This window comes from Budorcas taxicolor, chromosome 8 (assembly GCF_023091745.1).
Source record: "Budorcas taxicolor isolate Tak-1 chromosome 8, Takin1.1, whole genome shotgun sequence".
Lineage (NCBI taxonomy): Eukaryota > Metazoa > Chordata > Mammalia > Artiodactyla > Bovidae > Budorcas > Budorcas taxicolor.
Genome location: NC_068917.1, coordinates 26,362,607 through 26,390,408, shown reverse-complemented (window position 1 = coordinate 26,390,408; position 27,802 = coordinate 26,362,607). Strand labels below are relative to the sequence as shown.

The 27,802-nt window shown below is 43.2% G+C and overlaps 1 protein-coding gene and 1 pseudogene across 1 annotated transcript; both read right to left on the bottom strand.

Moving 5' to 3' along the window:
• Nucleotides 1–1,607: 1,607 nt before the first annotated feature.
• Nucleotides 1,608–16,824, bottom strand: LOC128052700 (interferon alpha-14-like; annotated as a pseudogene).
• Nucleotides 16,825–21,387: 4,563 nt separating this feature from the next.
• On the bottom strand, nucleotides 21,388–21,948 carry LOC128052625 (interferon beta-2-like). The gene has a single exon (XM_052645206.1). The coding sequence runs from the start codon at nucleotides 21,946–21,948 to the stop codon at nucleotides 21,388–21,390; it is 561 nt and encodes a 186-aa protein (XP_052501166.1).
• Nucleotides 21,949–27,802: the final 5,854 nt, after the last annotated feature.

Sequence of the window (27,802 nt, the reverse complement as noted above, 5' to 3'; positions counted from 1 at the left end):
ATGGGATAACCTAGGTGCACGCTCAGAGGAGCCCCTGGTGTCTCCACCATTGCTCACTGTGGGGCGGGGTTCCCTCTATTACTGTGTTTCTCTGGGAGGCTGGACAGTCTGGACCCGCAGTGCTTGGCAGGCAGAGCAGGCGAAGTCACAGGAGAGTGTCTGACAGAGCCAGAACTTTCTCTCTGGTTCTGCTTTTAGCTGGTGGTTTGCAGTCGTAAGGGGAAATTGACAACCAGAAACCGTAATGGAGAAGGACACAGCTGTATGAATGGAGAGGACGCCTTCATGCAGAGTGAATGAGGAGAGCACGCTGGGGATTTCTACACTGGGAGGAAGTGCTGAGGATTACGGTGCATCCTCCTAGAAGTCAAGGGTAGGCATTCCTTTGAATGAATTATGCAAAGTTTAGCAATGATATATGTGTTTAATATATATAAATAAGCTTGAGAAACCCTCTTACTTCTTTAGAGTCACATTTCTCATGGCAGCTACTGGTTCTGCATGGCCTCTCTTAGCTGTCTCTGCAGTCCCCAGCCTTCCTTGTTCTTCGGGCCTCCATTTGAAGCGTTCAGGAAGACTCTTTTCTCAGGAGTGGCCAAGTATAGAAAACTTCCTCCCCCTTCCTCATCCTACTGCAGGATCCTAGACTCCACATATGCAGATTGACCTCCCATGATGGATGTGTTGCTGCTGCTGCTAAGTCGCTTCAGTCGTGTCCGACTCTGTGCTACTCCATAGACGGCAGCCCACTAGCTCCACCGTCACTGGGATTCTCCAGGCATGCACACTGGAGTGGGTTGCCATTGCCTTCTCCAATGCATGAAAATGAAAAGTGAAAGTGAAGCCACTCAGTCGTGTCCGACTCTTAGCGAACCATGGACTGCAGCCTACCAGGCTCCCGTGTCGCTGGGATTCTCCAGGCACGAGTACTGGAGTGGGTTGCCATTGCCTTCTCTGCATGATGTATGTGGTTCTCCACTAACCCTTGAAGGTGCTCCGGTTCTTCCAGCCCCCAAGCAGGCACCTGAGTCCATGACCTGGGCTTTTCTCCACCCATCTCCCCCCCACCTCTAGTCTATGTCTCAAGAATCACATTCAATCCCCCCTCAAATTGTCCATTGTTCCTTCTATGACCCAGGGTTGGTGACCCCGTTCCCTCTTTATTAAGGTGAATTCAGTATAGGTTTTTCTTGTAGGATCAGGCTTTGGGTCAGGTTTTATTCAAAGCTGTGTGCAAGTCCGTTTGTTTTTTTCGAATTACTTTTATTTTCTCTACTGAAAAACAAGAGTAGTCTTCTACAAAATATAGTACAAAGCAAGTATCTTATGAATGATAAAGATTTAAACTCTATGAACAGCCTAAATATTTCTATAATTTAAATAAATAAATAAATATTACAACTTTTTATGATATGAAAAATGGATTCTTAAATCTGTTTTAAACAATTATGGTAACTAAACCTTTAACATACATTTAAATAAGCCCATATATTAGCTATTATTTATATGTCATCAGACACAAAAATAGAGTTAAAGGTTGCACTTTGAGTCTTAGAAAATAGCCATTTAGTTGACCAGATGAACTGTTTTCAGACTCAATGCCTTCTTTATTTCCTGAGTTTTCTGATGAGCTTGTTGGCTAAGACCAAGCATCTTCTGATTTGCATGCTGACAACCTCCCAGGCACAGCGCCTGTATTCTTTGAGATACACACTGATTCGCTGGAAGTAACCCTTCACAGCCAATCTGGAGTTCTCACTCCCTAGAGGTGACTGTTCCAGTGTCCTTCCCTCCCTCAGACACGTGTCCAGGTCCTCCAGCTGCTGATCAAGTCCCACGAGGAATCTGTCCAGGAGGCTCTCGTCCCGACCTGCAGAAGAGCCCGTGGTGCTGAAGAGCTGGAAGGTCTGCTGGAGCAACTCGCGCACAACAGCTGTGGCTTCTGTCTTCTCACGCCTGGTCCCGGGCACCAGGGTCTGAGGAATCTGAAGTCAGTCCTGTCCCTCAGACAGGACACAGTGGGCACTCTCTCCATCTGACGCCAGCGTGTGAAGCTTTCCAGATTGCCGTGGCCGGCAGGCAGCTCACAGCCCAGGGAGCACGTGGGGCTGGAGCAGAGCATCACCAGGGCCCGCAGCACAGAGACGGGGAGGGCCACTGGGATGCTGGGGGCTTGCAGGACCGCCTGCAGGGGAGGCCTAGGCCCGTTCTGAGGGCTTGGGGTGATGGGTGGCTCTTAAAGAGTCAGTCGAGAAACTTTCATTTTCTGGGTTTTTCCACATTTTTCCCTTTCCTTTCTTTTTCTACTCTTTGTAATGAAATCAATAAAAGTGCTAATTTTTGCCATGAGTGCCTAGGTGGGGGACATCAAATCATGCATGCCACTGTGGTTGATAGCCACACAGCCGTATATTATGCTTTTCACACCTCCTTAGTTGTTTCTGGGAGAAGAGTCTGATCAAAGTCAGAGAAGGGACAAATATTCATACAATTGTGGCTTTTCCAGGTCACCAAGAAATGTTCAGTATGAAAAGAGCTTATAAGAGAAGCTTTTAATTTTTCTCATTTTCCCCTCATTTACCCTTTTCTCCCTTCTTTAAAAAATTTCATTTATGTGTGTACCCTTACCATATCACCTGAGTAGGCCTTAAGCTCCCTGGAGACATTATAGGGAACAATATCACTGATATCATTTGTTAAAAATGAGTTATTTTGCAACTATAATCCACAAGGCACTTTTTAAGGTGCTGGTTGTCCTAAACACTTCATGTTTGCCTGTGTTTATTTCTCTTTCTCCTCTACCACTGCAATATTTCAGAGGATACTTTGCTTCAGTCTCTGTGTGATGGTGCAGATAATCTCATCTCCTTAGATATTTCACGGGGAAGTGATAATCTACCATGCACTCAGGGATACTGAGGTTGCAATGACATTTCTCCTTGTAATGCATGTCTTTACCAATTCTGTAAGGTACAGATAATTTTTAATAATATTAATGACAGAAATTTTTGCATGCAGCCTCTCAGCAAAGTGTTTTTAATAAACATGAATTAATCTTCACAGCTTTCCTATGAGATAATTACTATAATTATTGACATGTTTGCAAATACTGCTGCTAAGTCGCTTCAGTCGTGTCCGACTCTGTGCGACCCCATAGACGGCAGCCCACCAGGCTCCCCCATCCCTGGGATTTTCCAGGCAAGAGTACTGGACTGGGTTGCCATTGCCTTCTCCAGTTTGCAAATAAGGAAACTGAAAACTCAGAGAGATTACTTAACTTGCTAACAGTCAGGATTAACTGCATAAATGGTACTTGACCACTATACTCTTCAGCCTCCACATTATTCCTCATTAACCTTAAGCATTCTCCTTTAGCTACATAACATACAGCTGTAATTAAGTAATCCCTCTAATTATGTAACATTTAACTGCCCTGAGAGATTGTAAGTTCCCTAAAGGCAGTAATGGCACATGTGGAGAATCCAGGAAGGTGTCTGTCCCAGAGGAAGTGCACAGAGGGGTCTCTGTCCCATTGTTTTTCGTCACTAAGGCATGTCCACTCTCTTTGATCCCACGGACTACAGCACGCCAGTCTTCCCTGTCCTTCTCTATCTCTCAGAGTTTGTTAAAATTCATGTTCATTGAGTCGATCCAATGCGATCGAATCATCTCATCCTCTGTTGACCCCTTCTCGTCCTGCCCTCACTCTTTCCCAGCATCAGGGACTGGGCTCTTCCCATCAGGCGGCCAAAGTATTGGAGCTTCAGCTCTGTCCCAGAAGTAGTTCTAAGAGGACTATCCACACCAAAGTTTGAGTAGACCTAGTATCTGAAGACAGTTTCAGAAAATGAGAATCTTCTGAAAACAAAGATAGTAAGAGAAATTTGAATGGATTTTTTAACTTTCTGGATAATTTCTCAAAATATTATCTCAGGTGGAGACCGAGACTCTCAGAGTTGTTGTTTAGTTGCCATAATCTGCCAGGCTCCTCTGTAGAGCTCAACAAAACACCACTTAACGATTGAAACTTATCAGGTGCAAAGGGAACTGTGTACTCAGCTGTCATCTGATGATTGTATCATCCCTGGGACGAGAGAATGGCACTTTTGTGACAATGAAGAATAGGAGTTGGAAAGGAAGACCTTACTAAGTGTTCCTCTAAAATAGGAAGCACATTGTCAGAGCAGACAGCTCGGTCCAGTGCATGAGACAGTGGACATGGGGCAAGATCCCTGGGTTGATGTCACAGCTCCAGCCTGCACTGCCTGTGTGACCTGTGGCACTACGGTTTCTCCTCTTAAATGGAACTGATCATCACAGAAGTTTCACTGGATTTTTCTGAAGATTGTAGGACGTAACGTACTTCTGACAATGCTTGGACATATAAACATTCAGTATCTGTTAACTGTTTCCACGAGGCAGAAAATTCGCACATCCATCTATGGAAACTGGATAGAATTTCCCAGAGATGACCTGCTTCCTTCCGTTAATGCTCAGCTCACTGGTCAACATTATCACATCTAATCTCATCTCTGGTGAACATGATGTGCTGTCCAAACACTACATCTAGTAGCTTCCAGGGAACAGCTGACCTCTCACACATGAATAGGGTGACTGTGCACTCGGTATCCCAGTCTCTCTTCAGGGTGAGTTAATAGGTTTACATCCTCAGAATCCAATAACCTCGACGAAGAGTGAGAAATGTAAACAGACAAATAAAGATAAATAAATAGATACTGGGAGTTAGCAGAGTGGTCCACTATCCTTTTAGGTAACACTGTACCTAAGAGCCTGCCACCCTCCTTGGCTCTGTCTGCAGCTGAACAGTGTCACATAAGCTGCTCTGAAATCTGTCATCTGTAGAGCTCTGCATCCCTGTTCGTGTAGTTAAGTGACATTTTGTCATCTGGCAGAGATGTCACTGTAGTTTTTTTCACTACATCAATTCATTTCTCTTTACCTTTGTGCATTACTTCTTCATTCACTGCTTACTTTTAATTTCTAGGAATGTTGAATGAGTGGAAAATTTAGATCTCTTGAAAAATCACGGAGGAAATATGTTAACTGTTCCATTCATTTATGTTCTCTGTTCCTGTTTTTGCAATAAACCTCAAAGTGGAAATAGAAAAGATTGTAGGAGCGTTAGCACAGCTTTTACAAACTGAAATACAAATGACAAAGAAGAGGCAGCAATATGAAAACTGCATAAAAGTACCTAAGAAAAAGGTGGGTTCCCTGACGTGGCGGGACACTGGCCTGGGCTAAGAAGGCGCATTCTAACCACTGAACACTTGGACAGCAGCGGTGGTTACACTTTATTTCCATGAGAGTGACTTTGGAGGACTCATCATCTTGGTATAAGCTTAGTTTGTAACCAGGAAGAGTTAATTTTGAATTTATACTGGTTCTGCTTCTGTGACTTCAACTCTTTTCATCCCAGAAATTCACATTTGGGAAGGCCAGAATCACAGATAGATATGACATCCTTGTTGACATGACATGAGATATTCCATTTCACACCACCCATGAAGTGACTGTAAGGAAGTGCAACCAACACATCCTCCTACCTGGGGCTTGCTTGCTATTCTGGGAGATATTTTTAGGAAATAAAAGTCTTTTACTTTGTTTCCTCACCTCCCCCATCTCTGATTGAAAAGAGAATCTGACATCCAGGAGCCCCACAAGATGGTTATTTTGAGGCACTGGCCTTTCATCTTCTCAGTCAGCCACTTCCCGAATGAAGTCCTTTCCCGATCCCAACACCTCGTCTTGGATTCACTGATTTACCCTGCTGCAAGCAGAGCCACTTGGCCTCTGTAACAAGCTCAGCATAGTGATTGGCACCTAATAAATGTTTAGTAATTTTCTCAGTTATGGAGAGTAAATAAAACCAAAATTGGCAAATTGAAAGTTCTGCTGCAGAGAAGAAGGTGAGCTCCATGCATATAAAGTCAGATATTTTTCACATCTGATTAAGTTTTTCAAGAGGAATATGCAGAGGGAGCAAAGAAAGATTTGAAAAAGAGTCTAACAAAGCTTCCCTAAAAGTTGATCTTAGCATCAGGAAGAAAGATCCAATAGCTCTTAATATATCCCTAGTTCAAAGTTACTGAGATGATAAGCATTCCATTGAGTTAGAACGTCTGCTTCTTTAATGAATACATTTGACTTCAAGGTAAGGACACAGAAGAGCGGACCCTCACGACAGATCTCCAGGCTCTTGAAGTGAAAGGCAAGCCCAGAATGAGGTAGTGCATGAATCTGGGTAGACTCAGAATGCGAACATTTTGGACTTCATATTTAAGAGGCACACAGCAGAAGATCCTTAGATGAAATGGAGATGAAACAAAGCTCACAATCGCTCATCTCAACCGGAATGCTTCCTTGTGGAATTGACCAGTGGCGCTTCATCTCCTCAGTGATGACACTCATGATGCTCATCTTTAACCCCATCTCTTCCTCTGAGTCCATGAACTGCCTCAGAGCCTTGACTTGGAAAAGCAGGAGACCTTCACATTTGGATCAAATAAACACAATCTCTCTCTTTCCTGTCTGGGATACAGGAAAGACTTCAGATTCCCTCAGGAGCAGGTGAGTGGCGGCCAGCTGCAGGAGGCCCAGGCCATCTCTGTGCTCCACGAGATGCTCCAGCAGAGCTTCCACCTCTTCCACACAGAGCGCTCCCCTGCTGCCTGGGACACCATCCTCCTGGAGCAGCTCCGCACTGGACTCCATCAGCAGCTGGACGACCTGGACGCCTGCCTGGGGCAGGTGACGGGAGAGGAAGACTCTGCCCTGGGAAGGACAACCTCACACTGGACCTGAAGAGGTACTTCCAGGGCATCCATGTCTACCTGCAAGAGAAGGGATACAGCGACTGCGCCTGGGAAACTGTCAGAGTGGAAATCACGAGGCGCTTTCTGTGTCAACAAGTTCCTAAGAAAACTCAGGAAGTTAGAAGGAACCTGATCCTCAGTGACTCGTGTCCTAGCTCAGACACTTCAAGGTTCAGTCATTTCCAAAACTCTGATTTCTGCTCAGCGATGAAAGAGTTTGAGTGACAACTGATATTGGCATTAATGTTGAGAATATCAATACCAGCTGCTTTTAGAATTAGAAGAAATATATCTGATGCCCTGTGGCTGAATCTTATGGAATATCATGTTTTTGTATGAATGTAACTCATTTATTTATATTAATTCACTTATTTTCACGGTACTTGCATTTCTATGTTCTGTTTATTACATGCATGCGTGCTATGCATGCTGAGTCGCTTCAGTCGTCTCCGACTCTATGCGACCCTATGGACAGCAGCCCAGCAGGCTCCTCTGTCCACAGGATTCTCTAGGCAGGAATACTGGAGTGGGTTGTCATTTCCTTCTCCAATTTATTCCATAAGAATATATAATTTTCTTTAATAAAAATGTACCTTTTATTTACTCATGACATTTATTTGAAGACATGTTTCTTCCTCTTCCTTTTGGATCTTTTCCCAGAGGCCGAATGCTGTAAAACGACATAGAGAAAGATGCTGTGCAGTTCATTCCTTTATTTGTGGGCCTTGTGCAGAGAGTCTTGAGTGTGAGAGGCAGAGGCCCCGACCTCACAGAGCTCACACTGGAGCAAGGACATTGCCATGAAAGAAGTAGGCATAAGATAATTAGGTATTTACATCTGGGCTCTGGGCTGCACAGAAGAAGTATCAGATGCTGATGGCAGTGAGTATCCTGGGAAGCTCATTTAGACCACGTTTAAGCGACTTAGCAGCAGCAGCACTAGCAGTCTCCCCAGGGAAGTAATCCGAAGTATGAGACTTGAAGAATGAGCATGAATTTGTCAAGTAACTCATGAAGAGCAAAATAAAAAAATAATAATACACAACAAAGCACGGCGTGTAGAGTGTCCCTGCAGCAGGAATGGCTCTGGTGCTTTTAAAGGCGTGAACAAGACCAGAGTCGGTAGACTGTACTGATGCCTGCAGGAGGTAGCATGGCATGGCCCTGGAGACATGGAAAAGGGCCCAGCGATAGACTCTTGAATGATGTTAGATTTTATCTTAGGAACCAAGGAAATTACTTGCAAATTTAAAGCTACAGAGCCACTGGGACCAAAGCAGACACAGGGAAATTCCTGAAACCAGCAGTTCGCAAAGTGTGGTCTGTGGGCCTCTGCAGATCCCCAGGACACTCTACAGGGATTCATGAGGTACAATAATTATTATAGTGATATCAAGATCTTATCTTTTTCGCCACAGGAACAACTTCTCCTGGTGGCACAGATGCAGCGCTGGGTAAGACTCCAGTGCTGTGGTGTGGATCAAAGCAGGGGCACCTCAGTGCCTAGTGATTGTCCTGTTTTTACGTATAATATACTTGAAGTTTGAGAAAAGGACAGTTTCATGTAAGAAGATCCCTAGTGAAAGAGCAAGATGATGAATTTTATGAAATCTTCACTTTGGAGTACATATTTGAAAAATCCTCTCCGTTGTAGTCTTGTTGACATGTCGTGTGGCAAGCACGTCCGCTGCGTGCATGGTGACTGTTCTCAGGAGAAGCCCTTGGATGACGATTATTTGAGTTATGAGCTAAACTACCACTCTCTTGATAAAACCAAGCTTTACTTTAGAGACTGACAGTCAAATCACGGTCACTCAGAAGTGAGCATTTGACAGATATTTTCTTATACTATTTCTATTAATGTATACGAATATTCTTGTTGACTTTAATGAATGAGGCCAATCTATTTTCAATTCACATTTCCAGGATATGAATTCATCTCAGTGTGTAGCTTTGCTTCTGAAAATTTGAAGAGTAGTGATTTAATATCCGTGAGTTACAAAATTTCCAATTTTATGGTTTAATTTTGACTTGACATAATTTATCAGGATGATGTTACATCTTGAAATGGTGCTTTAAAATAATATTAAAATTAATTGCAGGCATTGTGATCTGGGCACACAATTATACAAATATTTTTCCCAGGGTTGAATTATGGAGATTTTATGTGAAGTCAATGTGTGATAATTTTCATGGATGGTTTATAGATATTTGAAACAAGTTATATTTCTATTCTAGGTTAAGGGCCCAAGAGTGTTAAACACTAATTCCTCCTCATAATTATAGTTTCAATTCTTCTCTTTACTACTTTATATATGGTTTTTAAGAAACTAGTAGCATTGTCCTGGGCTTCCCAGGTGGAGCTAATGGTAGAGAACTTGCCTGCCAATTCAGGAGACAAGAGCAGACACCAGTTTGATGCCTGGGTCAAAATGATCCCCTGGAGGAGGGCATGGCAACCCACTCCAGTATTCTTGCCTGGAGAATCCCATGGACAGAAGAGCCTGGCAGCCTATGGTCCATAGAGTCCCAAAGAGTCAGACACAACTGAAGCGACTCAGCTCAAGCACAGCATTCAGGGTAAACCTCAGTGCTCCGGTGTTTCTGTTCACATTGCTATATAATGTTATATTTTTTACTCATTGTTTTATACCATTTGAAATTTAGCTCAAGCATTTAAAAAATTTAATTATAAATTCAATGTGTTTCTTACGTATATTCAACTTCTTTCTCACAAAGAATAATTTCTTTCTCATGTGTTTATTTCTGGAATTCTCAAGTGTATGGATATTGATATTAATGACAAAGATCTCATTGATATTAACATTGCCACTTCTAATTATTTCCTACATTATATTTTCATGCTCTGTATTGGCCCCCTTCTGTGTTGCCCTTGTTTTGCTATTAAGTATTTAGTATTATTTGATTTTAGGTTTTTCTTCCTCTTCCAAGTAATAATGGAGTTTGTGTATTAAATCAATCAATAGGATCTTTTATGTTTAAGCAGATTCTATTAATATTTTATTATTTTAACCTTTGTCAGTTTGGGTCTCAAATGTATTGGATTTACGCTTTACTTTTAACGTGACTTTTACATGTTTTTTGACCCTTGTCATACTCCATTCAGTTCTCCAACAGTCATTTCTTTTAGTAAATATATAATGTTAAAGCAATGTAGAGTTTCTCTGAATCCTTGAATGAAAAACTGAACAACTAAAACTGCAAAATTTAAAGTAATTTGAGACTTCCTTGGTCTTTCAGTGGTTAGAACTCAATATTTTCACTGCTGTGGGCCTGGGTTCAATCCCCAGTCAGGAAACTAATGCCTCTTAAGCCATGTGGCACAGCCAAAATAATAACAAACTCCTTAAAGTAACTTCCACTGATGTGACTAGTCACTTCTAGTTCTTACTAGGACTGTTGTTTTTAATCAACACAGCAAATGCTCACAAGTTACTTGATAGGAACAGAGATGCATGTGAAGCTATGTTCAAGTGTAAACACGGGAATGTCTAAAAGTTAAAGGAAAACATATTGTTTATTTAAGAAAATGAAAACACATTAATTTTGAATGCTGTTAGAATGATGGAAAGTTGGATGCAGTTTGCAAAATGAGTGCCATGTATTCTAAATATGATGATGGAATTTTTTGGAGTCCAGTGGTTAGTAAGGCCCTAATCAACTTAAATGAAACAACTCTCACTTTAAGGTGAAGCGTATGAGAATATAGCAATGAGTTTCATATTCCTATCTAGCTTGTAAACTTGCTCTGAAGGCAATTCTCGTCCTGGGAGTCAAAATCTTTTTGAGTGATGACGATGCTGTTGCCATCATTAGACATCATGTCTCCTGGCCTGTTCTTCAAGACTCCTATCAAGACTGCATCCAGGTACACGTACAGCTAAGGAAACAATGGGAAAATCTACACTCAGCGTCACATAGACTCTCTCATAAAACTACCCGGCAAGCTTTAACCAAGGAAGCAGGCGAACCAGGTGAGGTCTGAGAGGAGAGTTTAGCGGCCGGGCTTCCTTCATCACACCAGGCTCTCCACCTGTTCCTGGAAGTCTCTCATGGCCTTTCTTCAGGGATCCGTTATCCAGCGTTGGACCAGAGCAAGGAGCAAGCTACAGGACTGAGAGAATGAGGATCTGCGGCACCTCCGTCTGTGGTCTAGGTCCTCAGGCTTGCGGTCTTGGTGGACTAGTGAGTGATGCCGTCATGAACAAACAGGAGCTGGAGTTACACTTCCACGTACGGGCTGTGGTCAAATACTGGCTTCAGTTCAGTTCAGTTCAGTCACTCAGCTCAGTCATATCCGACTCTTTGCAACCCCATGGACGGCAGCACGCCAGGCTTCCCCGTCCATCACCAACTCCCGGAGTTTATGCAAACTCATGTCCATTGAGTCAGTGATGCCATCCCACCATCTCATCTTCTGTCGTACCCTTCTCCTCCCTCCATAAATCTTTCCTAGCATCAAGGTCTTTTCAAATGAGTCAACTCTTCACATCAGGTGGCCAAAGTATTGGCATTTCAGCTTCAATATCAGTCCTTCCAATGAACATTCAGGACTGATTTCCTTTAGGATGGACTGGTTTGATCTCCTTGCAGTCCAAGGGACTCTCAAGAATCTTCTCCAACACCACAGTACAAGCGCATCAGTTCTTTAGCGCTCAGCTTTCTTTATAGTCCAGGTCTCACATTCATACATGACTACTGGAAAAACCATAGCTTTGACTAGATGGACCGTTTTGGCAAAGTATGTCTCTGCTTTTTAATATGCTGTCTAGGTTGGTCATAACTTTTCTTCCAAGGAGCAAGCTTTTTATTCCATGGCTGCAGTCACCATCTGCAGTGATTTTTGAGCCCAGAAAAATAAAACCAGCCACTGTTTACACTGTTTCTCCATATGTGCCAGGAAGTGATGAAACCGGCTGCCATGATCTTAGTTTTCTGAATGTTGAAATTTTTCACTCTCTTCTTTCACGTTCTCAAGAGGCTATTTTGTTCTTCACTTTCTGCCTTAATGATGGTGTTATCTTCATATCTGAGGTTATCTATATTTCTCCCGGCAATCTTGACCCCAGCTTGTGCTTCATCTGGCCTAGTGTTTCTCATGATGTACTCTATGTATAAGTTAAATGAGCAGGGTGATAATTTAGAGACTTGACGTACTCCTTTTCCTATTTGGAACCAGTCTGTTGTTTCATGTCCAGTTCTAACTGCTGCTTCCTGAGCTGCATACAGATTTCTCAAGAGGCAGGTCAGGTGGTCTGGTATTCCCATCTCTTTCAGAATTTTCCACAGTTTATTGTGATCCACACAGTCAAAGGCTTTGGCATAGTCAATAAAGCAGAAATAGATGTTTTTTTCTGGAACTCTCTTGCTTTTTCGATGATCCAGTGGATGTTGGCAATTTATTCTCTGGTTCCTCTGTCTTTTCTGAAACCAGCTCAAACATCTGGAAGTTCACGGTTCATGGATTGTTGAAGCCTGGCTTGGAGAATTTTGAGCATTAGTTTGCTAGCATGTAAGATGAGTGCAATTGTGCAGTAGATTGAGCATTCTTTGGCATTGCCTTTCTTAGGGATTGGAATGAAAACAGACCTTTTCCAGTCCTGTGGCCATTGCTGTGTTTTCCAAATTTCCTGGCATATTGAGCTTGCTGCTGCTGCTGCTAAGTTGCTTCAGTCCTGTCTGACTCTGTGCGACCCCATAAACGGCAGCCCACCAGGCTCCCCCGTCCCATATTGAGCTTAGAGATTGGCTATATTTGTTTCCTCTGAACTCCAGCTGGGAAGAAAGCAGGAAATTAGAAATCAAAAACGGTTGGCTGTCCTGCCAATTTAAACACAAAGTAGCAAATACAGAAGTGAAGAGAAAACAATTCTCACTCACAGTAGTGATTCTAGTAATGTGAAATGTATGTTCATTAGACGCACATATTCATCTTCTTTTTCAATAATGGGAAAAAATGGATTTTCATTATTACATGCATTCGCCTTTTTCCTCTATTTTTGTATCCTTAGCCATGGACATTTTATGGCCATATCATTTTTTCCAATGTATCAATTTCATACATTAAACCTATCCATTTTTCACTTCCATATAGTGAATTCATTATTTCTCTATTGTTTTATTATTTTTCTTGATGAAACATACTTGACTCATATATTTGTTTTTGATGAGCCACAAATGATGTACAATGTAAAAAATAAGATAAAGTACTTTTCTCATGTTCTTGATAGTATTTCAGATCTAACATGGTTTCCAAGTAGGATTATACATTCTTTGTATAGAGTTTTATTACACATATAAGACACTGAATCATTTTCATTGTTATATTTTAACTAAATGTAGAAACATTCCAGCATTGGGACTTCCAGTGATAACTTGTGAACTCCAAGGGGTATATTGTTTTCTCATGTGAAACATAATAACATCTAAAATCACACACAAACGTTCCTTTGTGTTTCTCTAGTTTTATGGTTTTCTGCAGGGTTGTTGTTGTTTAGTCCATCAGTCATGTCTGACTCAGGGTCCTCTGGCAAGAATCCTGGAGTGGGTTGTCATTTCCTTGTAGAGGGGATCTTCCCAACCTAGGGATGGAACCCGCATCACCTGTCTCCTGCAGTGACAGGCAGATTCTTTACCACTAGTGCCATCTCATCTGTTAAACTGGAAGTTCACATAGAGTTTCATTAATTTTAACTTAGACAAGCATCAGGATTTAACATGGAAATGTTGTAGTCCCAAATTCTATTTAAATGTTCCAATTGTTGAAATATTTCTTTTGTATTTAGAATATTTCATTCTGTGTATCACAATTCAGATTGTATGCATGGAAAACAAAACAGGATTTTTTGGAATGAATATGCCAATCTCAGTAAATAAATTTTCCATTATAATAGCAATTTCAAAAATTAAATTTTGAAAATCTTCAGCCATCATGTAAAACAGAATCTCTATAGCATCTATTGTTTCCCTGACCTAAATTAACCACCTTTTTAGAGAACCAATTTGAGGCAGAGCTAAACCAGAACCCCCCCCCAAAAAAAAAACTTGTACATATACATATATAGTTGCATCAGTATTCAAAAAAATGAAGATCATGGCACACAGTCCCATCTCTTCATGGCAAATAGATGGGGAAAAAGTGACAACACTGTCAGATTTCATTTTCTTGGGGTCCAAACTTACTACGGATGGTGACTGCAGCCATAAAATTAAAAGACTCTGTCTCCTTGGAAGAAATTATATGAGAAACCGAGGCAGTGTGTTAAAAAGCAGAGATACCATGTTGCCAACAAAAGTCCATGTAGTCAAAGTTATGGTTCCTCCAGTAGTCATGTATGGATGTGATTTGGACCATAAAGAAAGCTGAGCGCCGAAGAATTCATGTTTTTGAACTGTGGTACCGAAGAAGAGTCTTGAGAGTCCCTTGGACTGCAAGGAGATCCAACCAGTCACTCCTAAAGGACATCAACCCTGAATATGCATTGAAAGTTCTGGAGTTGAAGCTGAAGCTCTAATACTTTGGTCATCTGCTGAGAAGAAACCTACCCTTTGAAAATGACCCTGATGCTGTGCAAGATTGAGGGCAGGAGGAGAAGGGGGCGACAGAGGATGAGATGGTTGCTTGGCATCACTGACTCAACGGACATGAGTTTGAGCAAACTGGGGAGACAGTGCAGTACGGGGACGCCTGGCATGCTACAGTTCACGGGGTCACAGACAGTCGGACACAACTAAGCGACTGAACAAAAATACATACACATATATAAACACACACACTTGCACAATATATATTAAATAAATATACACATGTGTGCTGCTAGTTTAACATAAAAGTGAAAGTGAAGTTGCTCAGTCGTGTCCAACTCTTTGTGACCCCATGGGCAGTAGCCTGCACCAAGCTCCTCCATCCATGGGATTTTCTAGGCAAGAATACTGGAGTGGGTTGCCATTTCCTTCTCCAGGGAATCTTCCCAACCCAGGGATCGAACCCAGGTCTCCCACATTGTAGACAGGTGCTTTACCATCTGAGCCACCCGGGAAGTCCTTTTAACATAAAGGGGTGACGAGCAAATGTTTATTGAACTGCTATCTTATCCTGTATTATTTATTTCCCTGCACCATAAATGTTACCTTATCAGCAGGATAACAGCAAGACTAATTCAGTGACTGTTAGTGGTATTAATAGACTAACCATAGTAATGTGTCAAATGCTTTATGTAGTGTTTCATCAATTGCGATTAATTTTATCTCTTAACTCTTTGTGGATACAAAAATTTGTTTTTGTTTATTTGACCTCACACACAGCATGTGTGAGATATTTTTTGAAGATCATTTTTAGAAAGACTGTCTTCCACTTTCCATTTCCAATATTTAGAAGATCAGGATGAGGCTCTTGGGCCTGAACCCAAATGAATGACTCACTCATCACGTTTTCTTCAGTCATCCTCATCTAGTTGCAAGGAACTGCCTCATTATCCTTTTCTTGTCTCCCTCAGGTAGTAAGGAAACAGCCTGTAATGTGTCTACACTGTGGATATTTCCCTGCAGGCAACGCCGTTGGGAATCAACTTGGACGTTTCTTCCAAAGGCCGATGATACTGTGAACGATGACAGGCATTCTTGTCATTCTCCCCAAAGCTGAACTTGGAGAAAAAGCATTTGGGTCAGACTGTATTTTAAGGAAGTGTGTGCAAGCAAGAACAATACTTGTTCCCCTTGACCCCTACCAGAATTTCACTTGAACAAATAGTGCAAACGTGAAACCTGGTCTCATGCCCTGTCAAGTACAAACTAGCACCTGCCACTGGCGCTTGCCATCTCCCTACAAGGATTAAATCATGTGCTCTTGCAGCTGCTGATTTTCAACACCCCTGGAAAGGAATCTCGGGTGGAAAGCAGAAGTGAGGGAGGCTGTGTGCAGGGAAAACTGGCAGAACAAGTCTTCAGAAGGTGAACTGTTTTCAGGAGCCCATTTTAACTTTACGGTTCTTCTATCTCCTCATAGCTAGAAAAGCATGGAAACCCTTCATGGTGACAACCGGTCTTGTGACTCCAAGAAACCTTCACGACACTGGCAGAAAACTTCCACGAAAAATAGGCACCTGATTGCATGTATTGCCCCTTCACCAAAATCCCATATATCCCTCTGTGTGTCTTTGGAGCAGCTTCTCAGAGCTTTCTGAGGTACTGTCTCCTGGGCTGCAGTCCTCATTCTGCCCCCCAAACACTTAACTTTCAATTTTGCATTTTTGAAAGTCAGCACCCTGAACTTATCTCTTCATCCATTCATCACCTAATAGTTTCCCAACTTGCTTGCAGTGAGATTCCCATGAGGATAAACCCAGGCCACGGAACGCGAGGGGAAGTGCTCTCACCCTGTATAGTCCTGGTGCTTGGAAGCATCCCGTGAGCCACCAGACTTCATACCTTTACTGCCGAGTGTACTAGATCGAAGTAGCAGAGACAAACTTGGAGTCACATACTGATGATGGAAAAAGCCACAGAAGAGAAGGTCCCATGTCTCTGAATCACCCTTTGAACGAGAGCAAACCAGAAGGTTCACCTCATCCGGAAGGCCTGCATTGTGCTCTTCAGAGAAGGAAAGATAAGTTTCCATGATGATGAAAATCCACACAGTTTATTCTTTATCTCCATAGCACCTAGAATTAACTGAAAAAGATATTGAAGAACAGAGGATCCTGGAAACCTGTCCATGAGAAAGAAACTCTGAACGCTGGGTATAGAAAATACCAGCCCCACAGACATCAAGAGATCTTTTCAATGATGATCACAAGATCTTTATACAAGAAAAGACATTCTGCTCTGTTGTCCACACCTGCTTCTGGAAAATCATGATTTTCTTTTCCGTTTTCAGTGCCTGAGGAAGTATGAGCTGCAATCGCTTTGGAACAGGAAGCAAACAATAATGGAATTCATTAGCGAGTGTTACAAATATAAACACTCTCATTGTTGCCATTTCTTTGAGGATTTTTACATGAGAGAAGGCACTTTTCATTTCCACTCTGACAGCCTCTCAGGCAAAGTGGCTGTATTCCAGCTCCCTGAGGTAGAGATGGATGCCCTGGAAATACTCCCGGGCAGGAAGTTCCCTGAGAAGAGCACAGACTGTCTCCTTCCATCGGCTCCAGTTGTTTCAGGCTCTGATCCGGGCTGCAGGGTAGCACGGCTGTCCTCCATGGTGAAGAGTTGGAAGCTCTGCTGGAGCATCAGATAGTGGTTGCAGGGGCCCTGAGTCATCTGCACTGGAGTGATGATCTCTCATTTCCGAGGAAATCTCAAGTCGGCTCTGTCCTTTAGGCGCGACTGAGAGCGGATCCTTTGCATCTGTTTCAGGTGTTTGGAGATTTCCCTGTGTTTCTGGCGGTGGATCCCAGGTTCCTTCCAGCGAAGAGAGCAAGCAGGGATGCAGCAGCTCCTTCCACCAGCAAGTGGATGTGGGCCATAGAGAATGTCAGTGCTTCTGCAGACGGCCGGCAGGGGGCGCGCGAGCACCGCGAAACGATGTGAAAGAGCCCTGAGATGGACCCGCAGACCGCCTGCTTCTCCAGGCAACCGCGAGAGCGCGAACACTGGGGATCCATCGTTTTTGCTTCGAATCGCAATCGTGGGAGAGTTTTCAGTTGACTCTCGTGGGGCTGCTGGAGAGACAGGACGCAAAGGTTCCACAGAGCTTTTAATAGGAGCACTGATTCAAGGGTGCGCATATCATTAGCCCTTTTGTGGAAAAGGCCTGGATTCCGCTGTCCTGAGTCGGGAGCCAGAATCTTGCATTTTCGGAAAGATCGCCTGAGTAGTGGGCTTTCTTTCCACATGTCAACCGGAACTGGCCATGTTTGAGGAACAGACCCCCAAGGCAGGGGTTCGAGCGAGATTAGGCTGATTTTACAGATTGGCGCTCCCTTCAGGCGCGATGGAACCCACAGCTCAAAGGGCCCGGCAGCGGTGATGGGATTATTGGCGATGCAAGGATGGACAGCGTTGTGCCCAAAGTGAAACTAGAGGGTGAACAAGACACTCCTGGTGTCGGCTCATATGGGCCCTTGCTGACCTAGTGAAACAGTGTCTGGGGTAGGGGCGGGGTGGGGGGAGCGCGGCGAACACTCTGGAATCCCGCGTTGGCTTGAAGACCATAAGCTGTGGAAGGATGGGAGGGGGTCGTGCACCAGGTGAAACACGGGGGAGTGGGCGTTGCGCACACGGAGCGCGGCGGCTCAGAGACTATTCCCTGTGGGACCTGCTGGGGCGTTGCTCACACGGTCGCATCCCGCGGTGGCTAGGAGGCGCTTTGCTGTGGGATGATGGAGAGCGTTCGGCACCAAGTGGAACACAGTGGCCGCGATGAGACTATTGGCTTTAGGACGATTGGGGGGCGGAGTAGGGGTCGGGCTGGACGGTCGAATCCCGCGGTGGAGCCAAGACTATGTGCTGTGGGACTATGGGAGGGAGTTCGGAACAAAATGAAACACAGTGGCCACAATGACAGTATCGGCTATGGGATGATACCCGGCGGTGGCGATGAGCCTATTTGCCCTGGGACAATGGCAAGAGTTGAGGTCCAATTTAAACCCGGAGGTGGGGATGAGGCCTTGGGTGATCTGAGTATGGGTCAGCTTTGAGGAAAAGTGAAACACCGCGGAGGAGATGGGATTCTTGGCGATGGGAAGGCAGGACAGCGATGTGGTGCACAAAGGGGAAACCGGAGGCGGCCGTGAGCCTATAGGCGATGGGAGCACGGGCGAACGTTGGGCATAAATGGGAAAGTGGTGGTGCCTCTGAGAAGAGTGGACGGCGTGGCGGACAAAGTGAAAGCCAGCATCGGCGATGAGACATTTGTCTACGGGGACTATGCGAGGGCGTTGCTCATGTAGGGGAGCCTGGCGCTGGCCAGGAGACTATTCCCTATGGCACGATGGGAAGGCGTTATGCACAAAGTGAAACAGGGCGGTAGGATGAGATCTTGGGCGATGTCCTTGGAGTTGAAGTGAAACACCGCTTTGCCTATGAGTCTATAGGCGCTGGGGGGCAAAAAGGGGAAGTCAGCGGTGGTAAGGAGTCTTGGTTTTCAGAGGATAGATAGCTTTGGGGACGAAACGAAAGCCAGCATGGGCGTTGAGACAGACAGCTTTGAGACTATTGGCTTAGGGACGATGCCTATGGGCGATGAGACCTTATCAGAACATCGCAGACAAAAGAGAACTCGTTGGTGGCTTGCAGAGCATTCCCTATGGCAGGATGGGAAGGCGTTGCGAACAGAGTGCATTTCAGCCCTGCAGGGGAGATGAGACCTTGGGCGATGGGACCGTCGGAGGGCGTTCCGGACAAAGGAGGACCCTGAGATGACGATGAAACTATCGGTGTTTGCCCTAAGAAGTCGGAGGCCTTGCGGCATGTGTAAAACAGCGGAGGCCATGAGAATATTGGCGATAGGACGCTGGGACAGAGTCCTGCAAGACGTGAAATCCGGCGGGGGTGGGCGGTGGGTAAGGCTGTTGCAGATAAGGCGGTTGGAAAGTGTTGCGGACAGAGTGAAAGCTGACGTCCCGATGAGACAAGAGGCTGTGGGGCACTGGGGGCGGCGTTGCCTCACTTTAGATGCTGTGGTGGGTAAGATTATTCGCTGTGGGACGTTGGGAGGGCTTTGCGCTGAAAGTGAAGCACAGCGGAAGCGATGAGACTATTGGCTATGGGGTGATGGGAGGGCGTTTCTCACACAGGGGAGCCCTGCTTGGCTCTGAGAGGAGGAGTCCGCGTTTTGGACAAAGTGAAACATGACGGTGGCGGGAAACTACTGGTGGTGGGACGATTGGACAGCTTTGAGACAAAGTTAAACCCTGCGGAGGGATGAGACTACCGGACGATGGATGGGTGTGGTCCACACAGGGGACCCTGGAAGTGGCGACGAGACTATTCGCTGAGGCAGGATGGAAAGGCGTTGGGCACACAGTGAAACACGGTGGCAGCGCTGAGGCTTTTGGCTTCGAGTTGAAGGGACGGCTTCGCGGACAAAGTGAAAGCGAGCATAGGTGATGAGACAATCGGCTTGGGGCGGTGGCACCGCGGCGTGGACCAAGTTAAACCGGGCGGTGGGGGTGAGACTGTGAGAGATGGGACGATGGGAGGACCTTGAGGACAAAAGGGAGCCAGGGGGAGTCAGTGAGGCTATAGGCTTAGAGCCATTTTGGACAACGTGAGAAACAGCCAAGGCGATGAGACTGGCCATGGGACCCTGGGAGTGCGTTGCAGCCAGAGGAGAAGTCAGCGGTGGTCAGGAGACAAATAAGCATGGGACGGTTTGGGGGACTTTCTGGGGATGAGAAGGAACGCGGCCACCACCTGGGTCAGGGACCAAAGAAGTGTGCGCCCCTGGAATGCTCTGGAATTTTCAGGGTCTTTCAAGGATTTGGCCTTGAAGTGTGGGGAGTAAGTGTTGAATAGCTGAAAACTAGGAATATCTTTAAAAGCACAGCACTTTATTTTTTTGAATTAATTTTATATTGAATTATATACTTATTGTAAATGAAATATTTCATGTTTCCAATTTTATAATAAATTTATAGAAGATATTTTAAATATTAAGCTTAGAATATTAAAATACATTTTGCATATAACAGTAGCATTTTATTAAGCTTTAAACTATATTTTCTGTGTACTGAAACAAGTATTTAATATCGTTTTACTTTTCTATCTTTCACGGAAGTAAACTTAATATTTTCATGATTACTTTTCTCTTATTTTTAATTGAGTGAATTACCATCTTTGACAATTTCTAATGACCCCCAAGACAGTCTTAAGTAATTTTCGACTTATGTTCCTGAAACCTCTTTCTGAGGACTGCGTTGTTGGAAATAAGGGTTAGAGTGTACAAGCAACTGAGGACATTTAGAAGGTCAGAATTTTTCATTTACTTTAGTAAGGATTTTATAAATTAGGTGGAATTTGCTAAATTTTATTGGCATAAAGAAGGCTTACCTTGTAAGACTCTCAAATGTAAGGTGGTGTACATTTTACCCCAATTAAAAAAAGAGAGAGACAAAAACCCCACATCATATAGAGGGGCCCTCCAGCATGAGCTGTCTGGTACATTTAAAGTGAACAAGACAAGCGCAGGTAGACTGTGTGGACACATGGAGAGCATGCATATAACTCGGACATTCCTCATGGCTTCCTTGCATTTTAAATTCCTCAAATGCAGGGGCCAGAAACTCTACTACTCTACAGGCTTGTTTGGCGATGAATATCTCCAAGGTGCTCTGCAATTTTTAATCTGTGTTGTCACAGAAATCAACTTGACATTGAAACTGCCACGCTGACTTTTGTTTCATAATTTATTTCTCATATAAAAGTTTAAACAAATATATAATGCATAAATCAATTTAAAAATAGCTTACAGTTTTTAACTGTCCATTGAAATCAGTGCCTTGCATCGTCATTTACTTCAAGAGTCTCTGCTGCTGAAGAGTCTCACCTCAAAGTCACATTGTCCCTTCCCAGAGCCACAGGTGGGAGATGTTCAGTCCCGGAGGTAACCTGTTAGGCTCTTCAGGAAAGAAAAGTTCCTGAGCAATTGCACTTGCATGACTGTCCAGGCACACCTGTTGTGCTCCTTGGACTTGAGGTACTGCACGAAGTTGAAGTAATATTTCTTCAGGCGAAGAATGGTCATGTCTCCCGTAGTGGAGTTTTGCTTCTGCATTATTTCCTTCTGGATTGGCTCCAGATAATTCATCTGCCCATAGAGTTCCACAAGGAGGTGCTCAGTGATGGTGTCAGACCAGCCAGTGCTGGAGAAGTCTCTGGTGAGAATATTGAAGATCTGCTGGAGCATCTCATACATGACCAATACGGCATGTTCCTTCCGGAACTGCTGTGCTTGCTTCATCTCCTCGGGGACCTGGAAGTCCATCCTGGCCTCCAGGCAATGTTGAGGAGTTGCAGGTAAGTGCTGCAGAAGTTTCTCACACACCGCAGTGCTCCGCCTTTGTTGGAATGGAAGCAAGCTGTAGCTCCTGGAAAGAGCTGTGGTGGAGAGACACAGCAGGAGAACCATCTGGAGGAGGCACCGGTAGGTCATGGTGAAATCAGGCACAGGGCTGCCTGTTCTGCTAGTAGGTGCTGAAGCTGAGTCTTCAAGAGTTTGCAGAGTGAATGTCCTTCCTCCTTGAGTGTGGGCTACTTATACAGGATGGCTCTCCTTTCTTCTTGAGAGGAATTTCCCACTTTCAGTTCTCCTTTTTTCCCCCCGTGTCATTTAAATGATTAGTTACCTCTAAAACTCTTGTTCTTTTAAGCTCCTAGCTTTTCATACTGTCTGGAAGAATTTCTAATGTTTCTGTAGATTGTCAGTGATTTGATAAATGCTAAAAAAAAGTAGCCTAATCAATTTGAATTACAGCAGGGTTCTTTCATTGGGAAAAGATCTTTGTCTTTGTTTTTTCATATTATTAGATTCTGTGAAAGTGTCTTTATTTCTAAGAGTTTATGATTTTAGAAAAAATATATTTTTTATATCTAAAATAGAATGATATAAGCTAAGTTGATGAAATATTTTGTAGGCCTCAGCCATAAGCAGCAAGATATTGCATAACTTTATCAACCAAAATTTATTGCTTTATTGACAATCTCAAACTATTCCAGATATAAGTAAAAAGTAAAGATTAAGGAATATCTCTATGCCGGCAAATGAATATTACACAGACCATGCCTTAAAGTCCATGATTCCTCTTATAGGGATCCTTTGTGACAATTACTGAGGCCCGATGCATATTTATTTTGTACATACTTCAAATAATCTAAATATCTGATGTTGCACGATAGGGTAAGGATACAGCAAGCAGGAAAATTCCTTGGTCCTCACTTTGTACCTTTGGAACTGCTTGTACATGAACTTTTCCTCATAATGAAAGAATATCTCTGAGATAGGATTCTTAGGTATTTTCATAATTTAGTTTGAAAGAATTGAATAAATGTTACTGTAATTTTTACCCTTTTCTCACATTTAAATTTTTTCTATAAGGAATTTATTTTTTGGTATTACTAGAAAATAAAAAGCACCTAGTTATATTCAAAAGCAGGGCATAAAATTGTAGATACAATGCAACTATGTAAAAGTATATAGGAAAAAAATGAACTAAAGGAAATATACCAACATTTTAATAGTAATTAAGTTTGACTTGTGAAACTAAGGATAACATTATTTTAATCCTTTGTGTGATTTTTCAATATGCTACCAGAGAATGTATTCAGCACTGCTCAGAAGAAATATAATTTCCTCAAAGTTTAAAGAAATTTTAAATTTCTTAAGTTAAAATTTTCTAGTAGCCACATCAAAACAGGATAAAGAAACAAGTGAGGTTAATTTTAACAATGTATTTTATTGAACATGAAATATCCAAATGTTATCATTTCAACACATACCAATATAAAATTAATAATTAGATAGCTACATTCATCTTTTTCATAGTTCCTTCAAAATACAGTACATACTTTTACAGTCATAGTACAGCTGAGATTGGACTAGTGAAGTGGTCAGTTGGCCTCTTGTGGTTGATGTGGTGGCCAGCACAGCTCAAGATGGAGGGAGGAGCTTGATCAGAGAGCCAGGAGAATTTCCAAGTTTGCAGGGACCACACAGAAGGACCTTCAAATTGTGGACGAGTTATGTGCTAAGAATCAAGGGGATCAATGGTGGAAAATCAGCGCAGAATGTATTAGGAACAATCTTGATGCCAGAGGGTAGCTTTGTAGTTAATTCGAGAAGAGGGTAGGTCATGCTCGACTATGCCCTGGACAGAAGAATGGGCACAGATATTGTCGGGAACTGAAGCAGGGAGAAATCCTGCCCAGGTGCTCTCATCTCTCAGAGACTGGAAAGAAAGACCAGAGTGAGGAACTGGAAGAAGGGGATGGGTGCAGAATTGTAAACAAGAATTCTCTTTTCTGCTTTCTTCCCTTTGTCCTCCTCCCATGCCCTGCTATTGTGTTTATGAACTGCTTCTTAATCAGTCTCTTTCAATTGCCTTTATGGAGTTTATACCACCTTTCAATTGCCTTCATGGAGTTTATATTGATTTTTGTCAGTATAATTAATTTTGCTGTGAAAATCCTTGTTTCTCTCCTTTGGTGCACATTTTCATAGCCTTCTGTTGGGTATATGGCCTGGGATGAAGTAACTGGGTAAGAGAATGTGCATATGTTCAGAGTTAGTAGATGTACAAACATATTTCCCAAATGTTTGCACCAACTTATAGTCTCAGTATCTGAGAATGGGATGTTAGTTGCATTACTTTCTTTTCAACACTTGGTGTTGCCTGTCTTCTTACTTTTAGCCATTCTAGTGAAGCATAGTGATGTCTTATGACATCAAGACATCATGTAACTCATCTTGCCTAATTGTTTCTAAGGTTCCATACAATTTTCATATGTTTATTGACCATTTTGGATATTTTCTTTGTGACAGGCCTGTTCCAATACCTTGCTGACTGTCTCAGGTAATTTTTTTCTATCTAAAGATGATATAATTGTGTACATACAAAAATACAAAAGAATATATAAACTATTAGAATTTTAAAATAAATTTAACAAGTCACCAAAAAGAAGTTCAACTTTAAAATCAATCACCTCTTTTTACACTAGCAATAAAAAATTGGAAATTGACATTTCCAAATGATACCACTGATAAGAACATAAAAAGTCTATTACTGAGAAATTGTCACAGCCTCGAGGTGCCTAAGGAAACATGGAAATTAATAAAATGTGCCATTCTAAATAGCATCCCAAAGCAGAAAAACAATATTCGGTAGAAACAAAGGGGATCTGGGAATTCCCTTGAGTTTCCGTGGCTGGAACTCCATGCTTTCACTGCAGGGCACCCAGGTTGGATCTCTGGTTGAGAATCTATTTAATAAGATCCCACAGTTCTCATAGCCTTAAATAAATAAATAAAATAAAATGAAGTTACTCCAACCAACGGGGGGTGAATGGGTAGGTGGTGGAATAAGGAAATCTTAATAAAGTGTAGATTTCAGGGTTTTTTTAAAGTAGCTTTGACAAGTCACTTAATCTTTACATTTAACCTCAGCTGAAATTCCAATACTTTGGCCACTTGATGCAAAGAACTGACTCATTGGAAACACCCTGATGCTGGGAAAGATTGAAGGCAGGAGGAGAAGGGGACAATAGAGGATGGCATCACCGACTTGATGGACTTGAGTTTGAGCAAGCTCCGGGAGTTGATGATGGACAGGGAAGCCTGTGTGCTGCAGTCCATGGGGTCACAAAGACTAGGACATGAGTGAGCAACTGAACTGACAAGTCCATAATTTCATTTGTGATTCATATTAGATGCCCAGAAGCCAATGAAAAACATAACAGTTTTTCCTTTTACAGTGAGACAGTATCTTGATCACTAATGAGGATTAAGCAACTTCTCTTTTTGTAAGGGAGCAAGGGGCATGTAAGCATGTGATGAGGTGGAAAGCAGCTATTTATTCATATCTTCCCTCAGTGAGGAGGGAAATCAGAGCGTGCAATAGGAGACTGCCAAGGCCACCTCCTCCTGAGAAACAACAGTTATTTAGTGAACAAATTTTACTTAGCAAACATTTCTTAACCATGTCATAAAGAAAAACAAATGTTTCCATTTTCTTGAACTATTTTAAAACTGTCTCCCAATAAACTTTTGCTGCTAGTTTGATTATGTGTCTTGCACATTCTTTCTGAGGTTTATTCCAATATATTTATGCTTTATTATTGTTGCAAGTATTAATGAAATTTTTTCATGACATTCGCTACTTTTTAAATAGCAACTTTAAATAGAAAGTAGAGATAGAAAACTTTGCTATTAAGTTTTCCTTGCATTTTCATACACACACACATATGAAAATAACTAATTTTGGGTTTTTTTTTTCCTCTGGCCAGTTTTACAAACACTATATAAACATTTTGGGTTTGATTTTTCAAATTTTTAGATAAACAAATACATTGCCTGTAAATAAAAAAGTTAAAGGACCTAAAATATCAAGTGTAATGACTATATGGAGCAACTGCTGTTTGGTGTGTTAATTTGACCAACTTTCAAAAACATTACCTAGGAAAGCTGAAAATATGCGTGGCCTATGATCCAGTAAATCCACTCTTAATTAACCTAAAAAGAATCATGTAAATCTGCATCAGGATATAAGTAAAGAATATTCAGACCAACAATATTCATAACAGTGGCAAACTAGAAACAACCCAAATATCCCTTAAAATGGCATGAATAAATATGTTACCTATGCTTACACTACAGTTGTTACTAACAATAAAATGTAAGAAACACAACTAAATGCACAAACATAGAAGTGAGTAAAAGAACCTCAACTCAAAAGAAAAAAAAGAAACATAAATCATTTATACAAATTTAAAAATAGGCCAAACTGGACTGAGACATTTTGCTTGGCAACCTAGAGAGCTCCTGTGAAGCTTCAGGACCATGATGGAAAGTCCGTCTCCAGCTTGAGGGAAGAGCGTGTCTTCCCGCCTTCCAGCTGTGGCCTCGCTCTCGCCCTCTGTCAGCACCTGAGGCTGACTCTGCCCAGGCGGGGGTTGCCTCCTGCTCACAGCCAACAGCTGGCGGGCCCAGAGCCCCTCCTCAGGCCTCCCACCTGGTGTGGAGAGGGACAGCATGCAGAGGGATCTAAGTGCCTCTGGTTGCAGCCTCTTCTCCCTTCCCTTTGGGCTTCCCTGGTGGCTCAGCTGGTAAAGAATCCGCCTGCAATGCGGGAGACCTGGGTTCGATCCCTGGGTTGGGAAGATTCCCTGGAGAAGGGAACAGCTACCCCCTCCAGTATTCTGCGAGCCTGGAGAATTCCATGGACTATGCAGCATACAGCCCATGGGGTCACAAAGAGCAGGACACAACCGAGTGCCTTTCACTTTCACCTTCTGTTTTCCCTTTCTTCAGGCTCTGCACGTCTTTCATATGCCTTGGACTAGACTCTTTGCCCAGTGTTTGTCCTTCTCACTTGAGGATCAAGCTGGAACTAGGTACTTTGCTGGGGGTCCTCTCTGCCTAGCTCTTCTAACTCCTCCAGAACATAACCAACCAGAGGATCCTACACTCTGCATCCCGTCACCCTCAGAATGCTCCCATCAGAGGGTGGACGGCCCAGAGCAGGCAGGAGCAGCCCACACCTTGTCTCACTATTTGCTGCCAGACCCGCTGCTGCTGGACGCTCAGACTGGCCCTTTCACAGCCTGCCCGTCTGCATCAAGCCTGCATTTACTCTTCCCTTCAGATCCCAGGCCGTCCTATGAGCTGGACTCATTTAATTCCCACCATCATTGTCAGGGCTGCATTGAGTCGGGCCAACCTCAGGTTGAGAAGAGAGTTAAAAGGACAACATTGGCTGCAGCTGCTGAGCAAGCCTTGGGCCCCTGCCCCAAGCTGCTGGCATGAGGGCAGGTCTCCTGGTGTGGGTTCTGGGTGAGTTTCCTGTCTCTGAGGCACTTTCCGAATCTTTAAAGTGAAATAGCCCAAAGCGAAGGCCTCTACATACTTCAAAACCGACAAGCGACTTGAATTTTGTTCCATCATCAGAGATTGGGTAATGAACCCCAGAAGGCAAAAATAGCAACGAAGTTGATGCAACAAGTGAAAAGGAAACTAAATAAATGAAGCTGCCAAAGGGGATTTCAGGATCCAGCCTGGGGATCCCCTCTGGCCTGGCCTCCTGGCTGAGTTGAGTGCTCAGAGCAGAGGATCCTCCTGACCGCCTGCCAGACGCCTGTGTCTTCCTGGCTGAAACTCTGAGCTCCTAAAGTCCAGGAGGACCAAGAATCCAGTGAGGGTGGGGGTGAGTCCTTGTGGACAGCTGGCCTGTGTGCCATGTAGGAATGTTTCCGTCTAGAACTGGGTATTGTTGCAACATGCTTGGCCTCGTCATCCC